The sequence below is a fragment of the Sander vitreus genome, chromosome 10 (genome assembly GCF_031162955.1).
Source record: "Sander vitreus isolate 19-12246 chromosome 10, sanVit1, whole genome shotgun sequence".
In the NCBI taxonomy this organism is placed as follows: Eukaryota; Metazoa; Chordata; class Actinopteri; order Perciformes; family Percidae; genus Sander; species Sander vitreus.
Genome location: NC_135864.1, coordinates 23,202,784 through 23,223,095, shown reverse-complemented (window position 1 = coordinate 23,223,095; position 20,312 = coordinate 23,202,784). Strand labels below are relative to the sequence as shown.

At 45.0% G+C, this 20,312-nt stretch overlaps 1 protein-coding gene across 1 annotated transcript; it reads right to left on the bottom strand.

The window, feature by feature from the left end:
- Positions 1-727: 727 nt before the first annotated feature.
- On the bottom strand, positions 728-19,114 carry trappc11 (trafficking protein particle complex subunit 11). The gene is made up of 30 exons (XM_078261001.1): positions 18,745-19,114; positions 17,924-18,152; positions 17,605-17,774; positions 15,580-15,650; positions 15,213-15,327; positions 14,324-14,423; positions 14,172-14,245; positions 13,771-13,867; positions 13,502-13,635; positions 10,234-10,375; positions 9,893-9,986; positions 9,677-9,756; positions 8,072-8,150; positions 7,688-7,742; positions 7,424-7,569; positions 6,735-6,796; positions 6,343-6,475; positions 5,729-5,859; positions 4,801-4,926; positions 4,505-4,701; positions 4,275-4,423; positions 3,780-3,901; positions 2,705-2,824; positions 2,560-2,625; positions 2,315-2,471; positions 2,112-2,223; positions 1,957-2,048; positions 1,656-1,789; positions 1,180-1,347; positions 728-1,092 (listed from the first exon to the last, which is right to left on the bottom strand). The coding sequence occupies exons 2-30, from the start codon at positions 18,128-18,130 to the stop codon at positions 1,048-1,050; spliced, it is 3,378 nt and encodes a 1,125-aa protein (XP_078117127.1). The 5' UTR covers positions 18,131-18,152; positions 18,745-19,114; the 3' UTR covers positions 728-1,047.
- Positions 19,115-20,312: the final 1,198 nt, after the last annotated feature.

The window sequence follows — 20,312 nt, the reverse complement described above, 5'->3', positions numbered from 1 at the left end:
CACATAATTACAGTTTAAAAAGAATGACCTGTCTTTTTGGTTTCTGCGCACCACTAGGCAGGCCAAAATCTATTGTGAACCTAAATTGATATGCGGGCCGGGTCAAAACTCGCGAGGGACTGGATTTGGCCCGCAGGCCTTGAGTTTGACACGTGTTCTAGTGTATCTCCATGTGAACAGAGGCAAGATGAGCTATGACTGCATGAGTCAGCAAGGGACTGGAAGATACGTTTATCAAATGTGCTGTTGGTGACACAATGGGCCCTGTTTTATTAACTTTCTAGCTGAAGTAAATGTAGCTTAGTAAAATACGTTAAGGGACTGGGTAAACCCAGCCGATCTGCCGAGCTTGGTCTGGTGATAGCCAGACTAATACTTTAATTTAAAATGTGCCAATTAATTTAGAAAATAATTAGAAAACAGTACAAACACACACAAAAAAACCCAGTAAAAACTCATATCTTGCACAAACCTTACTGTAGTGTGGCTGCTCCCTCCTTCACAGCAGATAATGTGGGTGCATTCTCAGCCTGAACCATTATCTGGGACGCTTTGTGTTTTTGGACCTGAACCGCTGTACCCCCGTGTCCCCATGTTTCCAGCAATAAGTAAATGTGCAATGTATTGTGTGCTTTTTTTCCTTCTTCTATTTGTGTACACATCTTGTCACACAATCTGTGGAAGCAGACTACAGTCTTTGTAGAACATGCACATGATTGAGCACAACTAGTACATCACTTCACTTTAATTCAACTTTCACCACATTCAGTTCTCATGTATTACACATTACCCACATCTCCTTATAGCTCACATCAGATTCAGACATGATTTTCACTGTTAGATGACCATCAGTGTATCCGTTCATTCAGCTGTCATGCTCAACAGGTCCTCACATGGACTCTAAACAGAAACACTGGTACGTTTTTACAGAACAACGTGAAACAAATAGTGTTAGTATTGTCATATGTGAGGAATCAAACATTTTAGAACAGCCTACACAGTGTAGCTTTGTTCTAATATTTACAGTAAACAGTTTGTGTGCTCTTCTCAAGCTGCAGCAATGGAAGCGTCGTCCAGCTGTCGACCCTGAGGCTGCGGAGAAACACAAACACCGTGTTCACATTCACATTACAGAGACGGCTAACTCAGTGCGTGGACGCATTCCTGTGAGCGTGTTACCTTGACAAAGATGCGCTGTGGCAGGAAGCGTCTCAGTGTGTGTGTGTTAGTGGTCAGGCAGCGGGGCAGGCTGATGTTGAGCTGTGGTAGTGTTTGGTAACCAGCCATCAGTGGGTAGTAGTTATACAGCATCTGCTGCTCCGAGCCAGGAAGGATACGCAGACGCACCTGCACACACATGCCAACATTTTTTATTTTGAATTCCAAAATCATACCAATGTGCTAAAATCACGTAGCGAATTCTAAGTGAAGTTTTTTGATTCATGTGGTTCTTTGAGGCTGGTATGAAAGCTGTAACTCTGCACGCTTCAAAGTGAACTCTGGCACAGTTTGGTACGGGTTTATGAACAAAAGACCACAAAAAGGTTCCGCTAAGTTAGCTCAGAAGTATTTATTAGTTGCTGATGGAAATGCAGCGACATCACTCTTTATTCCTCATTTGCCAAATGTTCATTTAAAAGTGAGCCCAGTTGTACCTGTTTGAGTCCCGAGAACATGAAGGCATCAGACGGTTCCACAGCCATCTCCACCTCCTGCACCAGAGCTGTCCTGTTCTCTATGTGGTAACGGACTGAGAGAGACTCTCTGACTCGTCCAAAGGAGGGCAAATCTGCCCCAAAACAAAGACATCGACAAATAAACTGTTACAGGTCAAATCCATCAGGAAAATAAAGGAGTGAAAATGTGTGCAAAGTAACACCTGGAAGATGAGAGCCATTCATACAAAAGCATAGTAAGCCCTAAGGTGCATGTGATGTGAGCGTTCTCTGGACTGACCAGCGTGGATGTAAAGAGGGACAGACTCCAGGATGACGTGAGGGAGAGCCACTGCTGTCTGGATCAGTGGACTGTCTGCACCGGACGACTTCCTGTACAGTCAGCAGCTGATCACTCATCACGGTGTGTGTGTGTGTGTGTGTGTGTGTGTGTACCTCCTCCATGAAATCAGGTACTGTCCTGTAGCTACAGTGGTACTACTGTTGGTCAGTGGTGGACACCGGAGACAGAAACACTCACTGGCACACTCGTCTGTCTGCAAAACAACTGATCACACACACACAGACACACATTTTTAAGTTCAGCTATGACTGTAAGAAGGTATGTTTGTAAGCTGAGGGCACACAGTGTTGGGTACCTTCCTGCAGCTGGGACTGCAGCTGTGCTGTGTTTGTGGTCATAGTAAGCAGCTGCAGAGAGGAGGAGGCCAGCAGGAGAGGCCAGGGAGACGAAGACAGGATGTCTGTCATCAACAGGAAGGGGATGTCCACGGCTACCCGCTCCAGTGGCTCAAACTGCGCACACACACAATTATAAGTCTAACCACTGCAGTACATATAAAGATGATGCTGTTAATACACTGGGAAAGTACCAGCTACAGACCTTGGTGGACACAAACTTGACAGACACCTCAAATGGGACCACCGTCTCTATGGTAACCGTCTCATCCTGAAAGACAACAGGAGAGCAGTGAAGCAGTTTTATAAATCAATCACCACGGGGCTCGCCGTCTGAGGAGCTTCTCTACCTTGTGACATTTGCAGACGATCTGACGTCCTTCCACTGAGGTATCGATGCTGTAGGCCACGTGGAACAGGAACACCCGGGGTCCAGTCGACACACACTTCACATATACGCATCTCTCCAACTGCACACACACACACACACCATAGATACTGGAGTTAGTACCGCTCACTGTGGAGAAGCTGAAATGTCGGCAGGTGTATATCTAAAAAGGGACAACTCTCTATCTGAAGGAGGGACATGGTGTGAAAAAAGCCAGCAGTTCTTTCTTCAGTGTCCTCTGTGTCTCCGGGCCTCAGCCGGCTGCAGCTGCAACATCTGCTCTACTTCTTATCTACTAATGTAATTAATCTCGTCTTGGTTCTGATAAAAATACAAACTTAGATTCAGAAGGTGTGCACCATTCTGTTTAGGTGTAAGAACATGTCCTTTCTTGACATGTGAGTTTATTAAAAAGCTGAGAGAACTAAGCAAACTTGTTGATCGAGTGCCAATACAGCACACACTGGGGGATTTACTTCTTCAATGGACTACATTTACCATCAGCACTGACTGGACATCCACAGTAAAGCTGCTGAATGCTTCCTAAATAATCTTGCAGTGCAGCACATGTTACGTTCCAGGAGTTTCTCTGAGTGTTTGAATGTGTGAGTACTAGGGTTGGGCATCGAGAACTGATTCCTACTTGGAATCGTTTCAAAAATTACCATTCCGGTAGAATCATTTCTTTATTGGAATCGTTTAGAGGACTTGGTTTCAAATCCGATCATCGCTTCCCAATTTAATATGCGCAAGTTTTGGTTTCCGTAGCGGCCAGGCGCTTGTTGTGTTGCAGCCTTGGAGCGCAGTAAGCAGCGCTCTAGTCTGGCTTTATTTTACATTGAAAAGGCCCTGTAAAACTGCAAACCACCATTGAATCAAAATAAAACTTGCCTCTTATTTGTGAAAATAGGCATGTGACCCGTTTCAACTCCACCCCTCAAAGAATTGGAATCGAGAATCGATAAGAACCGGAATCGAAAGGAATAATCGGAATCAGAATTGTTAAAATCCAAACGATGCCCAACCCTAGTGAGTACCTGTTGGCCGGGGTTCAGATCTCCTAGAGGGACGTCAGGGAGCAGGGCGGGGGCCGTGTCGTCACACACCTTCGAGCAATCCAGTGTCACGTGCGTGGTCTGGCCTAGATTAGCATCCTGACCTGGACAGACCATCAGGACAAACACAAAACCACACAATGAAGGTATGCCAGATATTTCCCCATTCCTTAGAGCGTATCTATACCAGACACAGGAGACTAGGAGACTAGAACCTTTAATGCTGCTGTGAACAGATTAAAGAAATGGTTCAACGTCTTATTTCTGAGTGAGAGGAGATCGATAGTAATCTCAAGTCTGTGTTAAGTACTTAGCATAAATACTGAAAGCGGGGGGAAACAGCTAGCCTGGCTCGGAGACCTAGCACCAGCTCTGACATCCGTACACAAACAGGAATGTAAAAATGTGTAAATATTTGTGGTCATGGTGGGAGTTTCCTGCTGTAACACTGGTTCTGCTGTACTTGTATCAGTGTACCTGGTTTGAGGCCAGCTGTCAGTTTGACATCCCTTGCCACGCCCCCCTCCTGTGATTGGATAGTGAGGCTGATGCAGTACATTTCATTGTTAAGTGCAGGAGGCTGGTGGCTCAGCTGAACGGAGATCTTTGGGACTCTGGAGATGATCCTGAACGACACACAGGAGCATACACGCTAAGAACATGTGCTGCTGTGCAAAGGGACAGTTAGTGTGTGAACAAGGCCTTACATGGTGCTGGGCTGCATGCTCAGGCTGTCCCAGTCCAGCTCCTGACGTGCCTCGACAGCCCGCCCACATCGCCGTGATGACCTGCTAGCCAGCAAGGCTTCATGGGTAGAGGCCGCATCGCCACCCGCCCCTCTCCAGCCCACAAACACACAGCGACCGCCGCCGTCACTGCCCAGCATCAGCTCGATGCCTGTCATCTGACACCCAGCAACACACAGTCAGTATCTCTCTCTCTCTCTCTCTCTCTCTCTCTCTCTCTCTCTCTCTCTCTCTCTCTCTCTCTCTCTCTCTCTCACCTCGATCTTCTTGCCAACGTCTTCAGTCTTCGCTACAAAGCTGAAGTTGTAGCATTTGGTTTTTCCTGGCAACAGGCTCATACTCTCCTGACCTACAGACTCCACCACACACCACTGGTTGTACTCCTACAGACACACACACACACACACACACGTTAGAACGCTCAGGGTGTTTTCACCCTTATAGTTTACTCTGGTCCGAATCAGTTGACGAGTTTGTAAACTTGGTTCGGTTTCTTTTCACAAAGAGAAAAATCCAAGCAAACCTAAACGCAACACTACCAGCTCTTATTGGTCAGATGTGTCTGGGGCGGGAGCAAGAGAGTAAAAAACAGGAAGAAGGTCCTGTGTTCTGGACATCTGCATGGTCAAACCAGCTCATCTCATTTCAATACTTTTCCCAGACATTGTTTCTACGTCTGCTCTGCTCACCTCTGCAGGCGTCTATGTATGTCAGTCTTTTTCTGTGAGAGAAACACTGAAGCTGCTACAGTTTGCTGCTCTGCCGCATCGCAGATTGCAAAGCACACCTGAATACAGGAGTTGTTTAGCTCAGACTTGCAGAGTACCCTTGGTGGTTGAGTCGGTTGGTTTAGTCTGCACCCGAGTTTGACTGCTGTGTTCACACCTGCACAAACAAACTGCACCAATGGAGTAAACGCTGTAATGAGGCGACCCACTGGTTTTTATTCCCAGGACTGGATGTGATATTTGTGAAAAGTAATTCCTACCTGCTGTTTACCCAAAAGCAAGTCTGACAAATGATAAAATCTAACTGCTGCTTCATTTCTTCATCAACACCATAACACATCTACAACTGCTGGGACACACCAGGATCTACCATTATTAGATTCAACCAGAAATAAAAGTTATTTAAAGATTCCTTCTCATGATGCCGTGTTTAGTGAATATCAGGAGAAAGAAGTACCTGGTTACTGAGGCTCACGGACAGCTTGTTGAAGGACACGGGGTGAGGACAGTCGGCTCGGAGGAAAACCTGGAGTTGGATGGGCTGGTCAACATGGAAACTGGGAGACTGGAACTTGGCCTTACACTGAACTGGGGTCAAAGAGAGAGAGAGAGAGAGGAAACATCCTCATATACCCTGAGAACAATCATTACAACATATTACAGTCCTCACTGGAAACGTGTGCCACACTGAACATTGATTTATATTATTCATTATCAGCCTCATGCTTGAAGCTTTGGATGCTTTCATTACAACATTTAAAGAAATGATCCAGCAGTTTTAGAGATAAGATAAGACAAACGTTTACTGTCATTGCACAGAAACCCATACAATGAAATTGTCAGTGCCACAACTGAAGGTGCATTATAGAAAAAACAAGATAGACAATAAATAGCTACAAACAAGAATAATTTAAGACATAAAAACACTTATGATGGGACAGGAAAAATATTGCGCATGATGTATGATCATGTGTCCTAAAGACACTACATTTATCTGTGCTGTCTGCGTACATGAAGAACATGGAGGAGAGTAGGAGTGTGAACAGTTGGAGTGAGAGTGCGATTACTGACTGAATGGGATGTAGTCCTGCACTTCTATAGTGAACTCATTAGAGCCGGCCAAAGCCATGCGGTCGTTCCAGAGCGCCCTGGCTGCAGTGACGGAGGCCGGGTCACACTCCGGCTCGGCCTCAGGGACCTCGTTCTGAAAACAGGAAGACCGTTAGAGCGCGCTGGTCCCTGCTGTGTGACCGCCTAATGTGGCACTAACGTCACTGTGCAGCCACACAATGCATTCTATATATATATATATATATATATATATATATATATATATATATATATTTATATATTACTGTTACGGCTGCCCTGCCATGGTCAATCACACCTCTCCGCACACAGTTAACGGCTGGACAAGGCTCAATGCCATGCTAGCTCTTTGAGGCTGCAGTCCTTTTACTCACCTTCAGGACTTTGATGAGATTCTTCTCAATCCTCAACTTCTGCTCCTCCTTCAAGGTTGAAGCTGGAAGACGAGAAGACTAAGACATTACCTCTTCTACCATTATTATCAGAACGGTTTCTTTGCTTCTGTACTGAAGTGTTTTAAACATCTTGCTATAATTATTAGTTTTAAACTTAGCAAACAATCAGATGGCAGAGCATTACAAATAAGTTGTCGGCCTGTGGGCTGGAGCCTTGACACTTGTTCAGTTGCGGTACAGGGAGGAACATGAACTCAGTCAATCATTTAAAGGTTTACAGGACCAAGAGAAGGACTCCTTCTACTTGAATCATTGTTCTTGTGTGTTTGAGTGTAAGGTTCAACTAGTACAGGACTCCTAATGACTAATCTCATCTTTGAGCTGTACACACATCATGGGGAAGCATTGTTGTATGATATGGACATGTTAGGGTATTATACAGCCATATTGCCTCGTAGTCACTCTTACACTTTGCTGTCAAAAACAAAACTGGTCCGGTTAGAAAGGGGACAATGTCATTGGAACGAAACCTGGGGAATAATAATGAAAAGTTGTGGAATCTTACTCAAAATATCGCAGAATTCAATTAAAGTTAAAGTAAAATGGACAGTTTGCATCATCATCATCCCCGATTGGCTAAGGCTGGCTGAGTGTAGCGTGCTGCTCACCTCTGCCCAGCAGCTCCATGCAGTATATCATGTAGTCTCTAACACTGGCCATCAGGTAGGCACAGCGCAGAGCCGTGCTCACTATGGCTGTCAGCAGGCCCCACCAGCGCTCGGTGCGATAGTCACACATCACATAGTCCAACAGCCTGAGAACACGCAAACACACACACACACACACACACTTAGATATCCTACTGACAAAGGAAACAATCTCCCTGGAACTGGCTGACAAATCGTGCAGTGTGCAGCGTGTGTTTGACTCACTTAAGGGCTTTAGTGTAGTCTTTAGCGTGGTAGTATTCCTCTCCCATCTGCACCACTGCGCGGGACACACACAATGTTCAGAGTCAACACAACAGAGGGCAGCCTGAATCTGAAGGAGATGCTCCTTGATGGTTGAAATAATGTTTAAAAAAGGATGCTTTGATGAGCTCGCCTCACTATGTGATGATCCTATAACATTAACATAACGTCAAACAATTCCACAGCCTCAAACATGTGTACCTGATGAGTGCAGTTGTTAACGTGAATGCTTGAAAGGGTAATGCACTGATAATCAAGCTCGCTATAAAAAAAAAAAAACAATCTGCAGATTTATTCTGGAGAATAACATGTAGCGCCTTTAGTAATAAGCACAGTGCTACTCACTGAGGTGACTCTTCATTCGAGGGCACTTGTACTTCTTGAACTGGGCCACAGCATTACTGAGAAGTGCTATTATCAGCTCCTGCAGGGGCACAGACAGAAAGAGGCAGGGCTTCATACAGCAGTAAGACAACTATTATCAGCTGGTGTAGAGGCAGACAGAGAGAGGCAGGGCTTCATACAGCAGTAAGACAACTATTATCAGCTGGTGTAGAGGCAGACAGAGAGAGGCAGGGCTTCACACAACAGTAACACAACAGCGTTAGGCCGCGTTCAGACTGCCTGCGTCGGCCGTCCGAAAACGCAGGGCTTTCCATTCATTTTGAATGGGGATAGTGAGTTTAGGCTTTGAGGCGGGGTGAGAGTCCCGTACAGGAAACAGGAAACGTCACTGCCTCTATTGCTGCCACAAGAAAGTTTTAAAACACCAAACACAAGCTCTGAACTGCCCGGGAGTTTGAGTAAAAGCTGAATGTTTCCTGCAACAACAAAGCCCTCGCTATGTCTCACTCGTCTCTTTTCTTTCTCTCGCTCGCTCCCGTGAAATGAAGCTGCCTTCAAGTGCGGTCGGAAACGTCAAAATCTATAACAATCTGACGGAAAACAGTAACTGTGAAATATAAAATCTACTTGTGCTCCATTGGGGAGGGGTTAAAGAACACAACAGGATGTCACACAAATGGGCCATTTCATTGACACTCCCCCCGCAGCACCACCCTGCGGAAAATAGCCCGATCACTTTTTTTTGTGCGAATGCCCCGTTACTGGGAAGTGCTAAATCTAATGAGTTCATCTTTGCATCCAAGTGGATGTTTGCTCCAAATGTGAAGAGACTCCCTCCAGGTGTTCCTGAGGTACCGCAGTCACGAGAATGGGAGGGCCAACCTGAAAAGCTAATGGCTCCGACACTGTGGCAGTCTCAGATGGCAATTACACAGAAACAGGGATTGTCTCAGGCTAAAGCTACTATTGAACAAATTTAACTGAACACAAAAGGCACCATAAAGAAAAAAAAAAAAAAAGATGACGTAGACACCCAGAGTCACAGGGTCGTATTAGTCCCGACATGTCCTTCTCTGATTGGTCATGCCCCTATCAAGTGACCCTTTATGGAAGAAAACAGACATCAGCCGTGACTACCGGAGGTTAATTCAACATGGATAACGAGTCACAGCTGTTTGTGCCCTTGTTGTCGGTGCTAGCGTCTGCTGTGCAGTTAAACTCTGCATTTTATAATGCTACCACTGTCTACATGTGCAGGAGGCCACATATTGTAATCAGCCCTACACCGTGTATACACCAGCACACGCATAACCAGTGCACGTGAATGGTCTGTGACATATTTATATATATTTAATGCGTGTTAGTATGGACGGAGATTAGTTCTGAAACAGTGCTAAAATGCTTGTAAAGACAGAGAAAACGTATCAATGTGGACGTAATGTCATTTACTACAAATCAAACCCATCAGAATACTTTGAAAGATGCTATAATCACATATTAATTATTGAACTAGTGGTTTAAAGTGGCATAGCTGCTGCCTTAAAGCAAATGGGACAATGAATCAGCGAGCTAGGATACAGCTGTGTATTAAGTGAGTGTTCTCACAGAATGTGGAACGTCTCTCTCTTTAGTCTGCAGCGCCACAATCCCTGTCTTCTCCTTCTCTGCATCTGGAGGGTCAATACCTGCAAATACAAAGCCATATTTTACTCCCACAACAACACTGCTTCTTTATTATTTTCTTCATTAATGCTCTTTGTGTGTGTGTGTGTGTGTGTGTGTGTGTGTGTGTGTGTGTGTGTGTGTGTGTGTGTGTCATACTCTGGTGTCCTTGTCTCCATGGTCTCTGGCCGTAGAAGTCCAGTCCGCCACTCTGGGTGTCCCCTGGTTCGGGGGAGGGATAACTCGCTCCAGCCTAAGGCAACCAACCAATCAAATTAAACCATTGAGTGGTGCTTTATGAGTGAAATAGTACCTACAGGCTTCCCAACAGAAACTGTTTTTCAGTCTGGTTTAAGCCGGGGAATATTATCGGTTATAGGATTATATTGAGACCTGTAGCAGCACTTATTTGTACTAGAACAGAGAAGGTGGGTTTTGATTTGTTACTGAACTGTGTGTGTCACTTAGAGAGGTAGTAAGAGTGGCTGTAGCATCATCACCTGACAGAGCTGCTGAGCCAGGGTCTTTCTGTCCTGGCTGTAACAGGCAGCCTGCTGGTAGTAGAAACCAGGGTTCTGGGTCTGGATGGCTGTCAGACCCAACTTTATTGCTTCATCAAACAGCTCCCCAAACGACTGGAACCTGTTAGGAAGACAGTGGGCCATTATACAGCTGGTCATCAGGGATAGAGATCAGCTTTCTGAAAACTACAGCCATCTAACCGCCGAAGAGCAGAGCTGCTGCTGCGGGGCTCGGGTCCATCATGACAACAAGCCTCAGAAAGGTCTCAAAACTCTTCATGTTGTAGGAAAATTCTGTCACACAGCCAAGTAAACGACTTACAGGGCTCTAGAGTGCGACCAAAATTTGTAAGGGTGCGACTAAGATTTTTCCTAGGTTGCACCGGTGCACCTAACGTCCTTGCATCCGCTGCCTCTCCACGAATGAAGCGATGTCGTTTATATCGATATGGTTTAATGTTGCGTTACATGACCCATTCCTTCTGTAAAGCCGTGCCTGTGTTTGGATCTCTCCTCCGCGCAGCCCCGCCCCCATTCACGCACACACGGCTCCGCTGCTGCTGACATTTGTCTACAGTTTTAATTGTTATTAACACAGCTGTATATTGTTAAGTATGAGAGGGAAACCTGTATTGGTACCAGTGTTTCTGCTGGTAACTCTCTGTTATTGCGGCCGCCACGGCGAAAAACACATTAGAAGTTATTAAATGCAACTAACTTCAGTTGGTTGAGTAATAGCGTGTGAGACGGAGCCTGCTGGACCTGGGCGAGAGATGTGACCCATGGCCACATTATCATAGTTCATACAAATGCAGCGCAGTGACGATACAGACATTTCATAGCCAACACAAGACGTGTGTAACGCCGCTGACCCGCCAAAGCGCATTCGACCCATGCTGGACCCATTCATAATGAGTCAGCCGTCACTCTGTGAGTAGCATACGCTTCAGTCCATCACACTCCCCCTCTCTCCCCGTCTTTCTGTCTGTTTTTTTTAAAAGACTTCGGCCTTTATTTTGATAGGAAAGCTGAAGACATGGGGAGAGAGGGGGGGGAATGACATGCAGGAGAGGGCCGCAGGTCGGGGTCGAACCTCTATATATACCAACTGAGCTATCCGGGCATCCTCTCTCTCTTTTAATCAGTCTGTTATTGTTGTTGAAAACAAGTGAAGGAGCTTTCTCAGAGATATATATTTTTTAAATATGTCCTAGGCTATTTATTTCAGATAACTTTCTGAATGTGTTGCAGCTGTATATTTTCAAACTGGGAAGGAAACCCTTTCTTTGCATTTTATTTTAATCAATCTGTTTAGATTTTTAGCCCACAAAACTACATTTAGCCCACTTTGTAAAAAAAAAATACAGAGCTATACAGTGGTGTGAAAAAGTGTTTGCCCCCTTCCTCATTTCCTGTTCCTTTGCATGTTTGTCACACTTAAGTGTTTGAACATCAAACCAATTTAAACAATAGTCAAGGACAACACAAGTAAACACAAAATGCAATTTGTAAATGAAGGTGTTAATTATTAAAGGTGAAAAAAAATCCAAACCATCATGGCCCTGTGTGAAAAAGTGATTGCCCCCTAAACCTAATAACTGGTTGGGCCACCCTTAGCAGCAACAACTGCAACCAAGCGTTTGCGATAACGTGCAATGAGGCTTTTACAGCGTCCCTGGAGGAATTTTGGCCCACTCATCTTTGCAGAATTGTCCTAATTCAGTTACATTAGAGGGTTTTCGAGCATGAACGGCCTTTTTAAGGTCATACCACAACATCTCAATAGGATTCAGGTCAGGACTTTGGCTAGGCCACTCCAAAGTCTTCATTTAGTTTTTCTTCAGCCATTCGGTGGTGGACTTGCTGGTGTGTTTAGGATCATTGTCCTGCTGCAGAACCCAAGTTCGTTTCAGCTTGAGTACACGAACAGATGGTCGGACATTCTCCTTCAGGATCTCTTGGTAGACAGCAGAATTCATAGTTCCTTTTATCAAGGCAAGTCTTCCAGGTCCTGAAGCAGCAAAACAGCCCCAGACCATCACACTACCACCACCATATTTTTACAGTTGGTATAATGTTCTTTTATGAAATGCAGTGTTCCTTCTACGCCAGATATACTTGGACACACACCTTCCAAAGAGTTCCACTTTTGTCTCATCGGTCCACAGAATGTTGTCCCAAAAGTCTTGGGGATCATCAAGATGTGTTCTGGAGAAATTGAGACAAGCTTTGATGTTCTTTTTGCTCAGCAGTGGTTTTCTCCTTGGAACTCTGCCATGCAGGCCATTTTTGCCCAGTCTTTTTCCTGATGGTGGAGGCATGAGCGCTGACCTTAACTGAGGCAAGTGAGGCCTGCAGTTCTATGGGACGTTGTTGTGGGGTCTTTGTGACCTCTTGGATGAGTCGTCGCTGCGCTCTTGGGGGTAATTTTGGGCGGCCGGCCACTCCTGGGAAGGTTCACCACTGTTCCATGTCTTCGCCATTTGTGGATAATGGCTCTCACTGTGGTTCGCTGGATTCCCAAAGCTTTGGAAATGGCTTTATAACCCTTTCCAGACTGATAGATCTCAATTACTTTCTTTCTCAATTGTTCCTGAATTTCTTTGGGTCTCGGCATGATGTGTAGCTTTTTAAGGATCTTCTGGTGGACCTTACTGTGTCAAGCAGCTCCTATTTAAGTGATGCCTTGATTGTGAACAGGTGTGGCAATAATCAGGCCTGGGTGTGGCTAGAGAAATTGAACTCAGGTGTGGACAGCCACAGTTATAGTATGTTTTAACAAGGGGGCAATCACTTTTTCACACAGGGCCATGATGGTTTGGATTTTTTTTCTCCTTTAATAATAAACACCTTCATTTACAAATTGCATTTTGTGTTTACTTGTGTTGTCCTTGACTTTTGTTTAAATTGGTTTGATGTTCGAAACACTTAAGTGTGACAAACATGCAAAGGAACAGGAAATGAGGAAGGGGGCAAACACTTTTTCACACCACTGTATATCGTGTATCCCCATTCAGCGTTAACGGCGACGCGAGGAAAAATTTGGGTGCACCTAAATTTTGTGCTGGTGCACCTAAATAAAAAAGTTAGGCGCACCAGTGCAACCAAGGCAAAAAGTTAGTCTGGAGCCCTGATTTACTTTTTTTTTTTTTATAATTCTACCATTTCTACTAAATGTAAAGAGCATTGTATTGTGAATCACTTCAACATGCTACATGCAGGGTGTGTGTAGAAGCGTGTATCTCACTGTTTGGACATCCATGCGGCGTGCTCAAACGCCAGTTCAGCACTGCCGATCTTCTTCTTACACAGGTCAATGTGCTTCCTGAACTGGGCTATAGCATCCAGAGGAGTGTTGTGCTGGAAACACAGACGGCAGATCTGAAGAGACACAAAGAGGGAGAAGGAGAGAGAAATGAAAGGTGGTCAATAACGACAGACTTGCATCTGCTTTAGGCTGCCTCTGTAACGTTGATCATTTAAAGACAAGAGACAGGGAGACGGACAGAAAAGTACCTTATAGTTGATGAACCCAGCCATAGTTTTGATCTCCAGCATGTTGGTTTCGTGGGCCCTGAGCTCATGAACCAGACTGTATGCAGTCCTGTAGTACCTACAGACACAAACCAAATCAGTGGAAGAGAACGAGCTAGAGTGCAGTGTGCAGCTCTACATGTGTCTACATATACTTACAGCATTATTTAACATGCTATGCTTAGGCAAGAAGCCACATGATGTGTCTCCTCTAATCCTGACAGTTAATGAGCGATAAAAACATCCCTCTTTTCCACACATTTTGAATACATACATTTTCCTGATGGGATTTGTTTACTTCAACCTGCTGATGGGGAAATTATCTGTCTCGTTACCACAACAAACTATTATCTTCTCCATGATGGATACAGGCTGAGACTTACTTGAGAGCGTTCTGGGTGTCCTGTTTCAGCTCACTGAAGAAGGCGATTTTAAACTGGTGTCTGACAAACAGCAGCTGGGAGAAGAGGAGAGTGTGAGGAGAGCAGCTCCATCCGTTTCAAACTGTAGTTGGACTGCATTCCTTTCTTCCTACCTGATGTGTTGTCTTGTTGAGGAACTCTTTGTGTGATTTGACTCGACGGATCTCAGTGTAGTAGTATGTCTGAGCATGTTCGTAGAAAGCATTCTCCAATCTACAGAATCACGGGGAAGAACACAGTCTCAGTGTGTAGGACTGCACCTCATTAACAGGGCTGTACATTTCCAATGTATATATCACTATCACCCCATTAACACCTGGAATGATAACGCGTCTCCTATCCAGATTGTATCTAGATGTGATGTAACCTGATTACATTTACACCTGGTATTAATGTGTCTCCAGTGTCCATACTGAGATCTGATGGCTCTGTCCAGCTCAAAACAGCCGAATGTCCTCCTTTTCCTCTGCATCTGGCTGCTGCTGCACAAAGCACAGCGTGGACAGACATGTTGCAGAGGTCTGCCATTTGAAACGCAGTTTGGGAATGTTCTGGAGATGCACCGTGCACCGGCCCCAGCTACCAGCAGCGATGCCACACCGTGCTGCACTGTGGTTCTCTATCGGACTTTTCTCTTGTTGCTGCACGGACATGTTCTTGGCGTGTGGGCTGAAAGGTGCGCGCTCCACGGCGCTCGGAGCTGTTGCAGGCTGCTGCTGCTGGTATGTGGAATGAAAACTCATTTGCATTTACACTGTGTTCACTGTGGTCACAACGCAACCCTGACCACCTGTGGAGAAGGTTTGACCGACTGGATTACAAGCCTTCCTCAATGCATTTTGGGTGCACTGACACCTGGACTTTCATGTGGTCACACTATCTGACTGCAATTCGATCACCCAAAACACACTTTAAAAAAAGTCATTTGGACCATTAAATTGCAAAATATCTTTGTATGTATAAAACTAGGTATCGCTATGGCATTAGTGAATTGGTAACTACCTTATAATGTAGCCCACTAAGTGGTCGGTGTGTGGCAGCACGAAGAGACTCTTGCCAGACAGATCACAGGCGTTACAAAGAGCTGCAGCTCTCTCTGATGCCACCAGGTCCTCTCCTGTTCAGACGAGAAGATACGGGACGTTTTGGCAGGGCAAAGAAACAGACAGCAGATTGCTGAGGTTGGCTCTAACAGCAGATGGAAAGAAGCTGCCTAACATCTTCAGCTAGTTTGGTTGACAGATAGAAAACTTGATTATAAAATGTACAACACCATTTGTACTGCTGCCAGTCAGGAAGAGAGACAGGGATATACTGGAGACACTCCTTAAGACACATGTGCATAAGCTATTAGAGTAGAGAGGTTTACCTGGAGGCAGAGGAGTTTTCTTCTGGATCAGAACCACAGCCACCTTGGTGTTCCTGCCCTGAAGACTGGTCCTAAAGACACACAAACACAACATGACTGCAGATGGAAGTCTGGAGCCTAGAGGCAGCGGCACATACAGAGTAATAGCTCCCATGAACTTTGCTACATTTAGTTTTCATTCGGTGTCTTTTTGCCTGCTGAACGAGTAGTTTATTAACTGCACAAATACATGGTTACGTGAGCAGTACACAAAGTGCTGTCAGCCAACCTGCTCACTCACTCACAGCTCAGTGTGGCTGCTTATTCTGGCTCTCCGATTGGTTACACGGTATGTCAGTGTACCTGATATCCCAATACCTTGACAGGCAGGGAGGGGGGAGAGAGCACAGCGCCGCCGTGTTAAAGGTGCTCCAAGCGATGTTGGGTGACGTTGCTTCTTGTTGACGTTCAAAGTATTTTCAACCAAAACGAAGACTAGCTCGCTCCTCCCTCCTCCTCCCTTCTGTGCTTCAGCGCACTTCAAGGCAAACGCAGGCAAAACGCAATACAGTCGCTGCTTCCTAAAACAGGAAGGAAAGCTGGCAAAAAAATAGCCGACGCTGTAAATGCGTAAATCACAACGCTTATCAACATCTTCCCCATCAGTCAGGACCAAGATCTGACCATAATTACACTTGTGCTTTCCATAAACTGCCGTTGCTTTAGCCTATTATTTCAGTTTGGAACCCTGGCAGTGGAAGCGATCGTGAGAGCAAATAAAATATATAAAAACATAATTCAAACCGATGTGCGCATTTGGCGACACCCGGCTCAAGATGCCGATAGCCTATATGTAATTCCCTCCCGTTCAAATCTATATATATTTCATAAAAATACCCATCAGGGAATGTTAACGGGGTTGTCGGTCTCTAAATGTTTTAACTTTTATGAGCGCATCCCTCTCTCCCCCTCTCTCCCTCTCCGCGCACTGAGCTCCGCCTGATCTTGCCGTTCCTAATTTCCACCGGTTGCGGTGACGCCGTTATCAATCGAGTGTTGATTGGTCAGTAGGCGGTGCTTTTATACCAGCTGATCTCTAATGTCCAACATAACCTGCTCCCGACCAGGTTAGGCGTTCAGCATAAGGTACCACGGCGATTGAACCCGGTAACAAGTGATCCACCTTCGTGGTACAGAAAACCCTGGGTTGAACCTGAAGTTTAGCTCGTTAACGCCAAATCTTGCTTCGTAGTGCAGGCCTCTGGTTGGACCACTTTGTTTTTGTTGGCGTGTGTGGACCCTAGGCCGTCTACAGAGACCGCGGTTTTTTACAGTGTGTTTAGGGGACCGGCAGCTCGCGGATAGTGAGGAGAGGTTTGCTGTCTGTGACAAAACATGTCGTAGCCTAAAAAACACCTTTAATATGAATCCCACTGTGACAGTGTCTCTCACCGCCAGAGGGGGGAGACAGACTAAAGGTTCACAGTTCAGCTTTAAGATGCCAGCCCAAATATCTGCCAAGAGAACTCACCAGTCCTTTTGTTACATTCCTCCTGACGCAAATACAAAACATGCAGTACCGTTTTTGTTTTTACTTGTGTAGCATAAAGGGACCACAACTGCATTTGGTCATGCAACCCCGTGTTGTACAATGACAAGAAATGCACATCGCAGATGAATTTGACTGCAGTTATGTTTCTGCTTGGGGTGTTAAGGAGCTGATCTGCAGGATGGATCAAGTTTAGAAATGCTTTCACTACTAAAGTCACTGAAGAATACAAGTTTTAGAAAATGGAAATAGCAACTATTATTTTATAAACGACGTAATAGGTGGAAAAGGATTATGGTAGTTAGGTTACGGAAGTTTTAGTGAAAGTGAAAAACAGATGCTGAAAATCCATGTGACGGGTTGTATCTGATGACAAACCAACCAGCAGGACTGATACATAAAGAAATGTTGAGTGAACCCCTGCAGCACCTACCTGCTCTCTCACCCCTGGTTACCCAATAAAAGCTTTTCTCAAGGCAAATAAAATGTCCACCTACCTGACAATCTCCACCTTAGTTGCACATTCAGATTGTTTCTCTTTCCACTGTGGGTCGTCCCAGTCCAGCTCGTAGAACAGAACAACCAGAGCTGGTACCAGGTTCAGATGTTTGTTCATCCAGCCTGTTTTCAGGATGCCTTTGGGGATGTACCACTCATAGGACGTTCGCTAGACAGAGAGATAAACTGTTATATGTAACGTTACTGCACAGACAGCAGCACTGAGCTCACATGAAGACAAGTGAGTAATGCAAGCTGAAACTGTGTTCCTGTCATAGGCTGATGGAATTCCAGATCTCTCCATGACCAGCTGCTCACCTTAGTGCGACACTTGGGGTATTCATGGTCTCCTGGGAGGACTTTGAAAGAGATAGGGACTCTGTCAGCTCGCCGGTTGGCGCAGAAGGCGTCCCAAATGGCCCGGTGTACGGCATTGTAAACCACGTCCAGACCGGTCAAAGCCACGAAGGCCATGGGCCGACAACACAGCTCTGGAGGAAGCTCCCACTGGGAACCTGCCATCATGGTGCTCTAACAACGGACACACCTACACAAGACAGAGCAACATCACTGACACACCTACACAGGACAGAGCAACATCACTGACACACCTACACAGGACAGAGCAACATCACTGACACAACAACACAGGACAGAGCACCATCACTGCAGTACAGACATCTTTAAAGGATTCTCTGTACTTGATACCCGAAGTGCAGCAGGTTAAAAGGCATCTTAAATAAGTGGTAATGCGCAGACATCTTATATCAATATTTTATATTGGGTTTCTGTGAATTTACTCAAAATCAATTCCGTGCAGGAAGTCATCGATTACAGACACAGCTAGACAGACAGCCTTAATGGACCTGCAGGTCACATGACTTGTCACTCAGTTAGCTCAGTTGAGCTAAGAGCTAACAGTTCAGTTGTTTACACCCTGCAGACCGCTGAGCTTTACACATTTCATGACATGACACCTCAGTTAGCACATCTCTTCATATACACATCTAACGTTACTGTTACAGTTGAAAAGAGGCTGCCACATTTCATAGTTATTATTTTCAAGACGAAAGCGGAAGTGAGATAACCTAACGCGGCTAACGCTATTAGCATTAACAAAACGTTAAAGAACAACATACCTCAATTGCATTACTTGAGGTGAACTGGTGACGGGTAGTTTGGTTGAGTTAGCTAGCTAGCTAGCTGTAGCTAACGTTAACGTTACTTCGCAAGCTGTTAGCAGAGCAGTGGTCTGTCTATCAAGGCTAACAGCCAACGTTAGCTAAGGTTATATATAGCTAGGTAACGTTAGTGGGCGAGGTGGCGAATTTAACTAGCAAATCAACGCCACAGAACTTTCAGTTTTAGGCTGTCTGGCCTCGTGTTAATCACCGAAGTGTCAAACCCGACAGGTCACAAAATAATAAGAGCTAATTTAGCAGCTGTTGCTGAAGCAACAACTAACTAGTTGATAGCTTCCAGTGGCGGAAGGTCCTTGAAGAGCACTTCCGGTTTGGCTTTTCAAAGTTAAGTGCTACCTCACAAATTACATTATTCGTTTTAACAACAAGAAAGGCAGATGATGAAGAAAAAATCCTAATACACATGATGATAAATATCACAACTATAACTATGATAATACTCCTGTCTCTCCACACAGCATTCTAAAAAATACAAAGCAATCTGTTATCTGAGGATGTCATGTCAAACTGATTGACACCTGTCATGGCACAGCCTTGGTGCTGTGAGTGAGGGAATGGTAGGCCTATAGGCTATGTTAAGATGGGGAAATAAATATAACCTAGTATGTTATCATATTCATGGCTGTGATATTCCGAGGGACTGCCACTTGGTCACTTTAAGATTTATAGATGCACAATTGCTGTGTATTGTTGTTTACGGTGTATTTTGTCATATATGCCAGTGCCAACGACACATTTTCATTTAATGCTAATCTAATGGACAATAACATCTGTATAACACTATAATAATGGTTTATACCATACAAAAAAACTGTAGGAAGACATGGAATTGTAGATGACATGAGTGTCAGGCTGCATTATTGCTGATGACACCTCGGAGGTAAAGTGCTGCTTTGTAAGCAGAACACATCACATTGTTACTGAATATTACCAAAATGATATATCTGTGTATCAGCCCCCTGGTCTTTGAAGCAGTGCCTCAGCAGGAGAGGATGAGATGAGCTCTGCAGGGATGAGATCTGGAGCACAGGGAGCTTTTAATGAGGCGCAGCAGCTACTATAGCAACAACTCAGGACCTGCTGCAGGTTTCTTTTGTTTCCTGTGCAGGGACAGAGTGTGCTAATTAAATGGATGGAAGATGGGAGGATCAAACACCAAGAATAGAAATGGACCATGAAGTGTGTTTGTGTGTTATGACGGATGCAGACAGTGAAGACTGAAGATTGGTCTCAGAAATAGGCAGATGGAATTATTGAACAGGAAAAAAAAAAAAGAAAGGTTAAGCTTGTCCTAAAAAAAAGGTCCCAAAAGGCTTGAGGACTCAAACACATGAAAAGCTGATTGACATTATCAGTCTTAAATCCCATATCAAATCTGTCAGGGAAAATGGATAAATTGAGAGATTTCAGGGGGTTTAAGTGCTTGTCCGGATAAGGACACTTTAAGGACAGGACAGGACAGACAACAAAAGACACAGTGAGCTGGCAGAGCCACACAGTGGCGA

What these genes read in the sequence shown, in the direction of transcription:
- trappc11 (XM_078261001.1), bottom strand. Translation starts at nt 18,130, where the DNA reads ATGATGGCAGGTTCCCAGTGGGAGCTTCCTCCAGAGCTGTGTTGTCGG. An exon ending in CCGTGAGCCTCAGTAACCAG is followed by an intron (nt 4,927 to 5,728) that starts GTACTTCTTTCT and finishes GTGTGTCTGTAG; the next exon opens with GAGTACAACCAGTGGTGTGT. An exon ending in TGTTCTCGGGACTCAAACAG is followed by an intron (nt 1,348 to 1,655) that starts GTACAACTGGGC and finishes ATGTGTGTGCAG; the next exon opens with GTGCGTCTGCGTATCCTTCC.